This window comes from Centroberyx affinis, unplaced genomic scaffold (genome assembly GCF_046629955.1).
Source record: "Centroberyx affinis isolate AG114_WGS23_722 - 3 ecotype Tasmania unplaced genomic scaffold, CSIRO-AGI_Caff_v1 ptg000109l_1, whole genome shotgun sequence".
In the NCBI taxonomy this organism is placed as follows: domain Eukaryota; kingdom Metazoa; phylum Chordata; class Actinopteri; order Beryciformes; family Berycidae; genus Centroberyx; species Centroberyx affinis.
The window spans coordinates 1055875-1068577 of record NW_027278811.1 but is presented as its reverse complement, the minus strand read 5'-3'; the positions used below and the strand labels follow the sequence as shown (position 1 = coordinate 1068577).

Sequence of the window (12703 nt, the reverse complement as noted above, 5' to 3'; positions counted from 1 at the left end):
GAATCAAGATGTCACCTAGCTTGGGGTAAACTTTCTGGGACCGTTTAGTACAAACACACAATACGTCTCATTTAGAGTTAATGCCCATCATGCACTTGGAGAGCATCCTTGGTGCTAGAGCTACACTGGAGAGCGGTGTATGTGAATGCTCTTTGTCTCAGAGCATATCTCTTACTTTTGGTGTATGGAAGTAGGATGCGTGACATATACTTGTTCCTTATACTTTGCACAATCTTTGTTAGCAAGCTTTTGAAAAGGAATTATTTAAGCACTTGTTTAGGCAGTGGAGTTACATCAGTTGTGCATAAGCCTGGCCCCGTTTTGGGATGAAACAAAATACTGACTTAGTGCCCTTTGTTTGCCGAGACCACAAAGCTAATCTATAAAACATATACCATATACAAGGGTGATGTCCATGACTGAAAGAAGACCTTCAAAACATACAAGCTAGTATTTGGAGCAGCTATGTAGTCTTCTCTTTAAGGCCTTATTTAATGTATGGCCTTCTGTAATGTATGGAAATCTTGAATCTTTGCTTCAAAGCTTAAGGATTTTGCACTATTAGTCTAAGATGAAGTAATGTGCAATACATTGTGTAACATGTACAGTAGAGTGAAATGATATAAACTGGCTCACCCTAACCCTGGTAATAATAGCATGACTACAATTTGAAATCCAAACTAAAGAAAGCACTTTCTGAACTGTAGATAATGCTGCTATTCACAAATACACATACACACAAAGTACTTTTCCAAAATCAAGATTTATTGATATGAGTTAGTTACAGTAAATTTAAGTACAATTGATACTTTTTCTGGCAAATGATTTTGGAAGCTAATCTTTGCTGATGTTTTTGCTAGACTTATTGAGGTTTGGGTCGGCCACTTTGAACTACATGTTGATCTGTTTTGCCTCATTTTGCTTTTTTTCTTTTCACAGTAAATTGTTGGTAACATTTAATGCATTCTTTCTATGAAAGCGATATACTTTGTGTGAAGAGAACACACAACTTGTATTTGTGGTATTTTCCTAGTATTTGCGTTGTTAATTTTTCAATCTTCAATGCCTTTGCTGCTGCTTAAAGTATTATCTGTAGATTGATGTGATTACATTTAATTGTAACATGCACAAAGTATGTTTCAGATATAACTGTTTGCAAAAACAGTGCAGTTTTATAAATACAAGATTATCTGTTTGATCTGCACTGTTTGTTTGACTGTGTTTGAGCACTCAAAACATGACTTATTGAAGGTAATTTTTATAGTGTTTCATAATTTTGATCTACATGAAACTACAAGTCATTTTGGAAAGTTACCTTGTGTATATATAATTAGTGTTTACTGTGTTCTTATTAATAAATAGTCCAATCAGTAAATGTGCATTGTTTGATGACACTTTAATAATCAAAACTTATTCAACTGATACAATGAACATATCAAGGGGGATGGGAGGTATGTAATAGTCTTCATCAGAACTCCTGGTTAGGACCCAATACCAGAATAAAATAGGATATCTGTAATACTGAAATCTGATACCAAGAACAATATGTTAGGTCTTTTTAATTGAGGGGGAAAAAAATCATATCTCGATTTTTTCCAATGACTACAAACTAATAGTCTAATTCTACATTCAGCAAAATTAATGGATTCAATTAGGATCAGCCAATATTCAAAGTCGGCAATGAAAAAGTGGGATAGGTGCAGGCACCTCTAGGTGTTTGTGTTGAAATATTTGAAATTGTTATTTTAATTAAATATGAAGAAAGGAACAGATTGCAGTTGTACCGCAGTGGATTACAATTAAACATCCACCCAGAATAGAAATTTATAAAATCTAGGAATAAAATAAAAACTACACTGAGAAATGTAAACAAATAACAAAAATACAGCAAACCAATAAAAAATACTATATATATTAATGCTCATCATAGAAATAGCTTGAATAATCAGAGTAATTATTGACTGGAACTTCTCTTTCTTTAATTCATTCTTTCTTACTTGCTTTCTTTCCTTCTGGTAAACAGGTTGTTTTTTCCCCTTTGAATACTGTAACATACTTTTTGCCTTGGTGTATGTTCAGTGAGGAACTCCATACTCCACATATAATTTACATAACATATAAAGATATTAGCTGTCTTTGAAAGGGGTGGGACATTATCTCTGAAGGGGCTTGGGCCGCTCTTTCTCTTGTGTTATCTTTTTGCTGGGTTGGGGTAAAGGAGGACAGCGCTGAAAGAAGAGAGGACCTCAGAGGAGGCCGAGATGGCGAGCTTTCCGGCGGTCATGACCAGTCCCGCCCTGTCTCCTCGCTTCAGGGTGAGAACCAGGCTCAGGGAGGTGGAGCCGCCGCAGCTGCACTCTTCATGTGGGACCGGTGCCGCTCCGGACAAGAAGCCGGCCGTGTCTAACCTCTGGATGCTGCGGTTGGACACGGAGAGAACGGCCTCCACCCTCTCCCCTCGCTGGGCCGTCAGTACAGCAGTCAGCAGGTAGCGGCCTTCCATGGGAGCTGTGAAGACACCTGAGGACATGGGGACACGTTTTGCAAAAGTGTATCAAGATCAAGATCAGTCACATGGCTGTGCAGGTTATGTCAGTGAGAGTAAAAACAGCTAGTGAGGTAGAATTTATAAGCCACTTTGAATCAGGGTCTTGAATCACAATGTTAGAGCTTATTTTGCAGTGACCAGCTCGTTGTACAGTATGCTCAGTTGACACAAAATACTCATTAAAACTGATTTCATTAGTAACTTACAAACTTCCTCAAAAAACTGGCACATGGTGTCACAAGGTTTTTTTTGTGAAACATTTGTTATTCAGACAAGTGCATTAGTGCTTTTTAGGAACTTGAGTGGTAGAGCAACAGTAAATCCAATCTCAGCGCTGTCTATCATTTCATCGGGGCTACTCCTGAATGGGCATCCTCACAGATGCACCCACAAAATAAGACCTGAGAATGCCTTCATTGGCCAATCAGAATTGTGTATTTAGCAAAGCCATGCAATAAGATGGCAATAATAAACTGCGAGTAAAGAGTGTTGAAAATGAATGTATGCTTTGTTACTATGGGCCAGTGAGTATAGTAACAGTTACCTGTATGCTTTGCTAGTATGGGCCAGTCAGTACAGTAACAGTTACCTGTATGAGGGTCATAGTGTCCTCCATCGTTGACCAGCACCTTGTTGAAGCGAATGATTCCAATCTCCCCAGGGAACGGCAGAAGGTTCAGACCAGCTGAGAACGACACACTCTCACCTGAACACACAGGGAAGACAACGTCATACACTCTGAAAAAGACATCATAGATATGAATAGAGCTGGGAACTGGAATAATGAATAAATTCCAACCTGAAGCCATGACAGGTTTCTGTGCTGATGGTCTCTGAGGCATCTGCACATCTGTTGAGCAGAAGTAACAGTTTTGTCCACTTGGGAGAGACTCATTTATCAAGCAAAACAAGCATCAAAAAAGTTAAAGGAGCATTTACCTGAAATCACTGGCATGCTAAGCTTTACGGAGTCTGTGGATTTGAGTGGGGAAGCTATGAGATAAAAAGATGAGAGATCTAATGAGGGTTTGAAACCATGCTGGGAGACATACAGTATAGTGTATATGTGTGTGTGTGTGTGTGTTGTCCTGCTTCTCTCCCTCTCACCTGGGGCTCCAGCGAAGCCCTGGACAGGCATCATGCTGCCATCAGTCCCTTTGGGCAGCTTGGATGAAGTCATGGTGCCAGGCGGACCGGCCTCCCCGGTCTCCATCACTTGTGGCTGTGAGAGGGGGGCATCCGGAGGGCCGGCCGGCACAGTGGGGCTCTCCAGAGGGGTCGACCCTTGGAACTTGACCTCGGTCGGCTGGGGATGTCCCGAGCCCTCCAGCACACCGCCCTGAACACCTGAAAGGAGAGGATAATGACAAAGAGAGTTTTACTACCTTGTTTCAAGTAGTTTAACAGAAATGCTCATCAGGACAAAATGGTATCAAATGGCCTTTTAGTCAACTGTAATTATCTCCCGTTTACTTTAATAGTTTCTGTATATTATGTCATCATTCATAATGTTAGGACTTGAAAAGAATGTCCACCCCATAACAGAAATACTTTATGTTTTCATGATCTTGGGCAGTGAACATGAATAAATCTCAGTGTCAAAGTATTTCCCATGAAACAACTCAGCAGTGGAATTTGATGACATCACAGATTGGAGGTCTTAGCTCACTTGTTTCAAACTTGGGGAGAGACTTATTTGCACTAACAAAATCCTGACAAAATATAACATGTAATTACATTTTAGGGTGGATTTTTTTTCACTCTAAGACAACCAAGAAGACAGAGCTAAGACAATCACGAAACATTCAGTTGTGTTTATGTTTATGGTAGGACTCTCATTAACAGCCAAACAGTGAGTGATCACCGTAGCCTGTCATTATGGACATAAACACAGAAAATGACAGGCCACTGGACCGCTACCTATCACAGGGTGGTCAACTCTAAACTACATTCCTGAGAGCCACAGCGGAGATGGCTCAACCACAGTACACAGGGCTTTATCAACAAATCAATTCTCCTGGCTGGGGGCAGAGTCGGTGTTATATTCTCTGGTCTAGAATGAGACAACCGGCCCAGACTCGGTAAAACCAGCACATAAAAGGCATACCAGCATACCAAGGCATGGGCAAATATACATCCAGCAGACAGCCTGTCCCTCACCCCAGGGAAAAGGGTCACTCACTATAAAAGCCAGACAAGTCTTCCTATTAAACATAACATGTGGAGGGGGACCAGTTGGTAACCGTAAAACAGCACAGGGGGTCAGTCTGCAGATATGCTCGAGGTGCACATGTGCGTTTGTTTTACTAGTCTGCTTTTGTTAGTGCGCAGCTCTGCATATAAAGCTAGGTGTGTGCTGCAGTGTGCGCTGACCAGGCTTTGATGGGAATGATTCAAAACTCATTTCGGACCTGGTGCCAAGATGATAAAAGAGGCACATACTGTAGTTGGATGTGTGTGTGCGTGTGTGTCATGATTAAAGAGGTAAGCTGTAAACAACTGCAGCTGGACCTCCTGTGGCCCCCAAGTCTTAAGTGTTGCATCGATCCAGAGAGGCTTGGGAAACCCTTCCCTTGTCGTTAGTCACTTCGCCCCCCATTCTGGAATACAACGGCCCCTTGTGTCACTAGAATGGCCTTTTTCCCCATTACATACCACATCATAATGACTGCACAGCAATTTTGGACCATGTGTTGACTTTATGAGTCACTGTTAGCCAAACCAGATTCAGCTCTTAGACTTTGATTTAGGAATTAATAAATCCACCCTCAGAATTTAGAAGAGGCATAATTCAGGGGGAAAAAAGGAGATTGTTGAATTTCTTAGGTTAAACCTGTCACAGTTAATATAACACCCACTCTAGTAAAGAAATGCGGCATGCTTTATTGTTCTTGAAGGGCTTTCTGTCAGGTCCAAGCTTGTTGTTCGATCTGCTCTCCTGGGGTTATCATGCTTGACCACTGGCCACAGTGTGTCACCCTACAAGTTGTCTTATCTCTCTTAGGTCATTGACCTGCCAACCCAACCACTCAGCCTTATCTCAAAACTTCCCCATAATAGAGCTCTAAAGTGTTGGGCTTTTAGTGAGTCTAGGCCACCTTATCAAACACAATGAGAAGGATGTGCTTTAACACAAGTAAAGGGATTGGGAAACATACATTTGACACATACAGATCAACAAACTGGGGAAGTGGTACTGCTGTAAAGATAGCTTCTAAGGGAAACATTTACATAATGAGTCAAAGAGTGGGCACATGTGAAAACACAAAACACAACACGCTTGTTGGCTGAGCTTGAGAGTGCTTCTTGGGCACAGGCAACAGCTCATAAGCTCCTTGGTGATAGTTAATGGTTTGGGAAATTGCTCCAATTATGCTAAACATTTGACAAATGGACAAGAGTTATTTTTTCTCAACTGTGGACAGGCACAGCTGTAATATGTACATTCACATGCCACACCATGAACAAAAACACAAGTTTTCAGGCCAAATCCCAGTGGTTTAGGATTTGTAATTCCTTCATGAACTGTCATGAAGCCAAATGTAGTCAAAGATCATGCCAGGCAGTTGCGTGATCTGGTCAATCTGCAAGATATTTTCAGATAATTTTGGGAATGATGAATCACATCCCTCCTCATCCCTGCCCTGACTCTTTTTAGAAGTTAAGAACAAGTCTGATGTCATAGCACAGACTTGGACAAATGTCACTTGGGGACCCTAGTGCAGCTCTGAGTATTCACACTGTCAATTTAGAGAGAGAGGAGGAACTGAGCCATGGAAATGCATCAACCTAAATGAAAAATGTGAGAAAAGTGTGGATGAGGTTATAGAGAAAGGAGTGAGAAAATGAGAAAGCACTGAAGAGGGTGTGAGGAAAAGGCGTGTGATATCAATATCAATCCAGTAGCACCTAACCCTTGGCTCTGAAGCAAAGAACGCCCATGAGTGGCTCGTCTGAGTGGATCATTGATAAGCTGCTTGCAGATCTCCCTGTAATGGATTCCTCCAAGCAGCATTTTCCAGCCCCTTTAGATAAGTAGGCAGAGAGACAACAGGATGTGGCAGCGCTGCCAGGGCAAAAGAGGCAGGGGGCCAAGCAGTTTTACATAGCGAGTGGTCAACATGGCCGCTGGTGAAACATCATTGAGCCGGAGTGGAACACATGAATAATTCTGTTCCCCCTGACGCTGTTCTCCAAAAACTCCCACTGACAGAATGATGATTTAAAATGCCAGTTATTATTATGACAACAACCATAGGGTGGGGTAGCAACATTTCTCAGTTACCATAGGCGTATTTGGCACATGAGAGAAAGCTGGCATCTCAAATACATGAACAGAGCTAACTGTACATAACTTCAGGAAAAACGCCATGGATACAAAGGTTTTCTTGGAAGTTTTTCCTTCCTGCTTCGAGGGTCTAAGGCTGGTGGTGCCTGGCTGTTATGTCTTGCTAAAATCTGCTATTGTGTGTCATACTTTGTTCTGTTTCTTTATGTTTGTCTTATACCGTTCTGTTGATTGTTGATCAGTTAGATCTAGTTAGGCTCATTCTCTGTAAAGTCCTTTGAGACATGCTTGTGATAAAGGGATATATAAACAAACTTGAACTTGAACTCGAACCCTTGAACTGCAAAGTTTCTGGTCTCTGATTTGACTAGAACTGGGACCAGAACTAGAATCAGAGCTTTTTTTTAAATTACAGTTCACCTCCCATAGGATCCCAGACTGGACTGGACCATGTCCATCTGCTCCATAAACCCATGACTCAAAACTAGCAGGTCCCAGAAGAAGACACACAGCTCATAAACATGATGGGTGTGCTTCTAGTTCACATTTACGACTGTGAGACTCGGTGAAGTCAAGCTCGGCCACATACAGTAGGCACCATTAATGAGCAGGCCATGTGAGTATGTACCATGTTCATTGATATGGAAATGTTTACTCACAGATAGGCTTGCAATAATGAAGTTAAGTCTTGCAATAATATATTAGCATTGATAAAAATAAAAAAAACAGTAGCAGATCCACATGCCACTAGTCTAGTGTAACAGGTGAACAGGATCACCCTGATACACACACTCAAATGCAAGTACAAACACATATACTGACAAAACCATACATATGTGTATGTACACAGACACACACATGAGAACACACTTGCACAAAAAAAGCCTACTGAGCCATATTTCTTTAGGCCAAGGCATTGCTCAATACAAGCGGGGTCTATTAAAACAAGCATGTGTCTTCAATCAACCCTGCCTCCTTTAAGTCAGAACATAGTTAAATGGAAATCCAACTTCCTCCGACTCTCACACTGACACACACTCCCATATTGCACGCCCTCCATTAAACACATACTACTATGGCCTCATTTAAAGAAACACAACTTGTGATGCCCAAATTGGCTCCAGACGATGCTCTGAAAGGAAAAATTATTTACGCTATTTGTTTGCAATTTCAAAGCTTTTACTATTGGAGCACCTGTGTGGATGATGAATTCGATTTGTCATGGTATAAAACTGGAAGATAAATGAGTTTAAAAACATTTGGAATATAGTTTACATCATGGAGAAAATGGAACAATCATTCACATTTCATGGAAGTGAAGGGATCATTTCATGTATTTAGAGTAGCTATAGTTTACCTGTCTTCACAGGAGAACTGGTTGTTAGATCCTCAAGGTCAGAGATGTGGTTCTGGAGGTTCTGGCAAGTTCCCTTCAGTCCTCCAATATCTTGGGCATGAGCTCTCACCGTGCCGTTCAGCTGGCCGACACAAGTCCACAACCCACTGACGTGTTTATTCAGACCCTCTTTGATCCTCTGTAGGCTATCTGAGAGAGGCTCCAGCTTGCCACATACACTCTCAATACCAGACATGCGCCCGTCCATATTGGCAATCTCCTTCCCTACATCTTTTGTTTTTTCCCTGCAGTGGTTGGCCTCAGCCTTCACCTCCCTGCCCAGCTCCTCCAGCTTGTGTCTCAGCTCCTGGCGCTGTGTCATGTGAAGCTCCAGGAGGTCCTTGGCCTCCTGCGCAGCCCCTGTGTTAACCTGACCGCAGGTGGAGTTGAGGCTCTGCAACTCCTGAGACTGCCGGCTAACAGAGCGGCCTACATCTGATAGAGAGTCCTCCAACCTCCCCACATGCCCTCTCAGGGAGCCCAGCTCACTGTGTGCTTTCTCAAGGCTGGTGCTGCAGTTGAGGAGATGCCCCTCCATGGCTCCAAGGCCATCTGATTGGGTTTTTAGACTATTCTGAATAGCATCTATAGCAATTCTGCAGCTCTGGAAGTCTTGTTCAGTGTTTTCTACAACAGTCAGATTAGACCTGCACTCATTTGAGCACAGCTGGTCCAAAACATTGAGTCTATCCTCCAAAGCCTGAATAGTGCCCTTATGAGTGTCAACTTCCCTCTGTAGAGCATCCAGACCTTCTGCCTGAACCCCTGATGGAGACAGAGGGGTGACACTGTCTTCTATGGAGGTCAGCCTGTCCTCCAGAGTCTTCTTCAAGTCTGTAATTACGTCTGCGCCTTCTTTCCTCATCTTCTCCTCCAGAGAGAAGCACTGCATCTCCACATTCTTCTCAGACAAGTTCAGACGGACCTCTAGGTTCTCCACACGGGCCAAAAGAGAGTCAGACATCTGGGTGTTTCCAGGCAGAACTTCCATGTCTGAATCGGCCAGCTTGGCCTTAAGGTCCAGGATCTCTTTGCGGAGGTCGGCCTCCTTGGAGTCCATGAGCTCGGCCAAGCTGAGGTAGTTGGTCTCCTGTCCTTCACACTGCTCCTGAACGGACATGATTTTATACTCACAGGAGTTCTTCAAGTCTGCCAGTTTGATTTCCATGCCCTCCATCAGCTCCTCTCTCAGAGCACGGATCTTCTCGTCCACGTAGGCGTGCAGGTCTGCATCACTGGCTGGGGGAGCAGGAGGGGGCGTGACCAGGGGGCTCTGGGCAGCCTCCATCAGCAGACGAATCTGTCCGTCATGATGGTTGACCCGACCCAAGAGGTCATCCAGGGCATTGCTCTTGGACTCCAGAGTGTCTGTGACCTGGTTGATCTTGTTCATGACCTCGTCCACCTGCATTGTGTTGTGCTCTAAGGACAGACCCCGCAGCTGAATGGTTTGGGTCTCCGCCCCCCGAGCGCTGGCAGGCTGTCCGAGGTTATTCAGCAGCGTCACCAGCATTTTACTGGCGTCCTCCTGCAGGTCCAGCCGCAGATTGGAGGACATATCTGTCATGCTCACCTGCATGTCCAGGACCATCTGGGACAGACGCTGCACCTCCTCCTCCAGGTGTTGCACACTGTGAGTTCCTCCCTGACCCCCAGGCACCCTGTGGCCCGTCTGACCTCCGAACTGCTCCTCCCCTCCCCACGGATGGTTTCTCTGACCCTCTGACTGCTGCTCTGGACCTACAGAGATGAATGACAGAGAGGGTGAGGAAATGGGAATATTTATACCTCCTATGAAAATTGCATTAAAATGTTGGGAACACTGGGTCTAATATGATGTGTTCTGCCAGGGTAAAAATAGGTACATGATTTGCTCTAGTTTTTATTCTGAAATTAGTTTTATTATTTTGTATAATGTATATAGCTTCTATTTTTCACAAGTGTTTTCGTTTTAACTTAATTTGCATTGAAGATCAGTTGTATTTTTCACTGCCATGGCCAATAAGAAGTATAATAGCTGAGAAATACTGTATAATAAATATTGTCCAAATATACAATGTTGGAGAATTGACTTTCAGCTTTAGTTTCTCAGTTTATTTCATAGCCACTCAGTTTATTTTCAGTTTTTCCAACTGTTATGTCTGTTACTTTTATTTTTTACTTTTTTAAACATATTTTTCCATTCCAGATTTCAGTCTTAGTGTTAACCATGACTTTTACCGTGTGATGTTGGAATCTGTCCAGAGGCAGAAGGTGCATAGAGATGCTCTGTTTGACGTGGTTTCGTGTCTTTCAGCTCCTTGCAGTCGTGACCCTGGTGCCCCGGGCAGCACCTCCACTCCAGCTCTGTTACAGTCTTGTAGCCAATCTTGTACATGGGCCTAAAGTGTGTCCGATACCTGGGAACATGTGACATGTGAAGAGATAAATACTACATACAGCTTTCTCAAATTCACTGAAACATGGTTTATAGTCTTAATAATATGGTTTATAATGGTTTATTATGGTTTTTAATAATAATTCTGCTCACTGGCTGCTAAAAAGAGATGACATGACTCAAATCTGGACCAATGTTCACATCTCAAGTGAGTTTTCAAACAACAAATAGCCTACTATCTTGCAATCATGATCACAACACATACACAATGTTATTCTCTAGTGCCTCTAAGCTGTCAATGGCCCTTTTGTGAAATACAGACTGAGAAATGCTCGACAGTGCCAAAGTATGCGTGCACAGTGATCCCACTCAGGAAAACAATGTAAACTTGGAATCCCAGTAATAAAAATCTGTTAATTGACAACAAAGTCTGGAGAGGCACAACAGTCGCACTTCTAATTAATCACGCACTTTGCTGTAAGCAGCTGCAGATTTTTCACCATTTGCACCCAGTACAATGAGGACACGACACCTTCGCCCACATGGCCCTGGTCCGAGGATTTATCTCACAAGTCTCTATTTGTTGCACAATGTACATGAAAGCAAAACCAAGGCAACAGCAGACTCCTGTTTTACAAGGGCCGCTCACAACGATTCAAAGCAGATGCTTCAGTAAAGTGTAAATAGACCAACTCTTTTACTCATGTATTATTCCCCCATAACGTTATTTAAGGTAAATTTATCAAATCCTGCAAAATTGTATATAGTTGTCTCTTGAAAGTTGAGTGGATTACAGCTATATGAAATAATAATTCAGATTCTTTAATTAATACACACAAAGTTTGTTAGTTTTCATTCTGAAAGTTTTGTCAAGTTTGGCCTAACTGTACTAGGCCTAATAGCATAGGCTAATACATTTTAAATGTCACAACAAAACTATAAACTAGCCTAAATGTAGCCTAGTAGGTCTACCAAGTAGGAACATTATAGGGAATTTATAGTGATACCACAAGAGAAAGAGAAATACCATTAAGTACATTAGGGTCACTGTAAACTCACAATGGACTACCGCAGACTCACAATTACCACGCCCATTATTATAGGGCTATTACAGTGTTTTTTGTTGTTTGGGTGTGCCTAATGTTATTACAACCCGAGTTGTAATCTTCCTAAAACACCTTCGTAGCAATTGTTGCACATTGTTCAAAGTACCAGTCGAGAGCTATCCGCCCTCCACCCAGTCTGCTGGACTCATGGGGACTTACATCACTTGTTGCGCACAGTTTGGCTGCTGCAGCGGACACGGTGAGACCTCCGGCTGCACGAAACTCTCCGTGCCTCCCACGACGGCACAGCTCACGTTCTTGTGCACAACATAGGCGCACCAGTTTCTGGGGGGGGGGGGACACAAAAGGTTTTAAGGATGCAAGGTTTAACCTCTCCTGTGAAAACGCGCGGTGCGTATTTGAGTGCCATTTAATCGATAACACATTAGTTTGCATTGATCGAACACTTAGAATTACACACAGACTATAATTCCTTTGATGATTTAAGCGCATGCTGTCAACTGAATTTGTAAAGGATAAATGAGTGTTACAACATAAACAAACAAATCAACAACCTGGCCATTTGCATGCAAATTAAAAAATACAAAAACATTAAATGTTGACATTCCGTTGACTCACTTGTTTCTCTGTCTTGTTTCGGTGCCAGAATACGCGTTGCCCTGAAACATGTTATACTGAAACGGAGTTCCGCTGATTAGTGGAAAAGTTAGTAAAAAGTGAACAAGTGGACTTTTCAGTGATCCGGAGATTACGCTCTTCATGGTTAGGCTTCAATATCATACACTGTTATTTCAGATTCCGATGAGTAATAAGTGCAGCTCTGGGATCCAGGGATCAGTGAGGCTCCGCGGTTTGGTCCCTCTCTCTGTAATGCCAAGACCTAACAAGCTTCATCCAGCGTCCTTGGATGTGACGTTTCGGGCCCCCCTCCAACACTGACAGATGCCTTTTTCCGTTTCCTCGGATCTCACACACACACCAAAGCCCAGGTCACGCTCTCCTCTCGCATCCAACCACACAATATCAT

General features: G+C 42.8%; 1 protein-coding gene across 1 annotated transcript; it reads right to left on the bottom strand.

The window, feature by feature from the left end:
* Positions 1 to 2173: 2173 nt before the first annotated feature.
* On the bottom strand, positions 2174 to 12437 carry emilin2b (elastin microfibril interfacer 2b). Its single transcript, XM_071525657.1, has 10 exons — positions 12295 to 12437; positions 11875 to 12000; positions 10453 to 10631; positions 8666 to 9972; positions 8212 to 8602; positions 3656 to 3832; positions 3488 to 3541; positions 3348 to 3398; positions 3138 to 3254; positions 2174 to 2520 (listed from the first exon to the last, which is right to left on the bottom strand). The coding sequence occupies exons 1-10, from the start codon at positions 12435 to 12437 to the stop codon at positions 2192 to 2194; spliced, it is 2874 nt and encodes a 957-aa protein (XP_071381758.1). The 3' UTR covers positions 2174 to 2191.
* Positions 12438 to 12703: the final 266 nt, after the last annotated feature.

What these genes read in the sequence shown, in the direction of transcription:
- emilin2b (XM_071525657.1), bottom strand. Translation starts at nt 12,437, where the DNA reads ATGAAGAGCGTAATCTCCGGATCACTGAAAAGTCCACTTGTTCACTTT. An exon ending in AACTGTGCGCAACAAGTGAT is followed by an intron (nt 10,632 to 11,874) that starts GTAAGTCCCCAT and finishes ACATGTTCCCAG; the next exon opens with GTATCGGACACACTTTAGGC. An exon ending in TAGCATGCCAGTGATTTCAG is followed by an intron (nt 3,399 to 3,487) that starts GTAAATGCTCCT and finishes TCTGCTCAACAG; the next exon opens with ATGTGCAGATGCCTCAGAGA.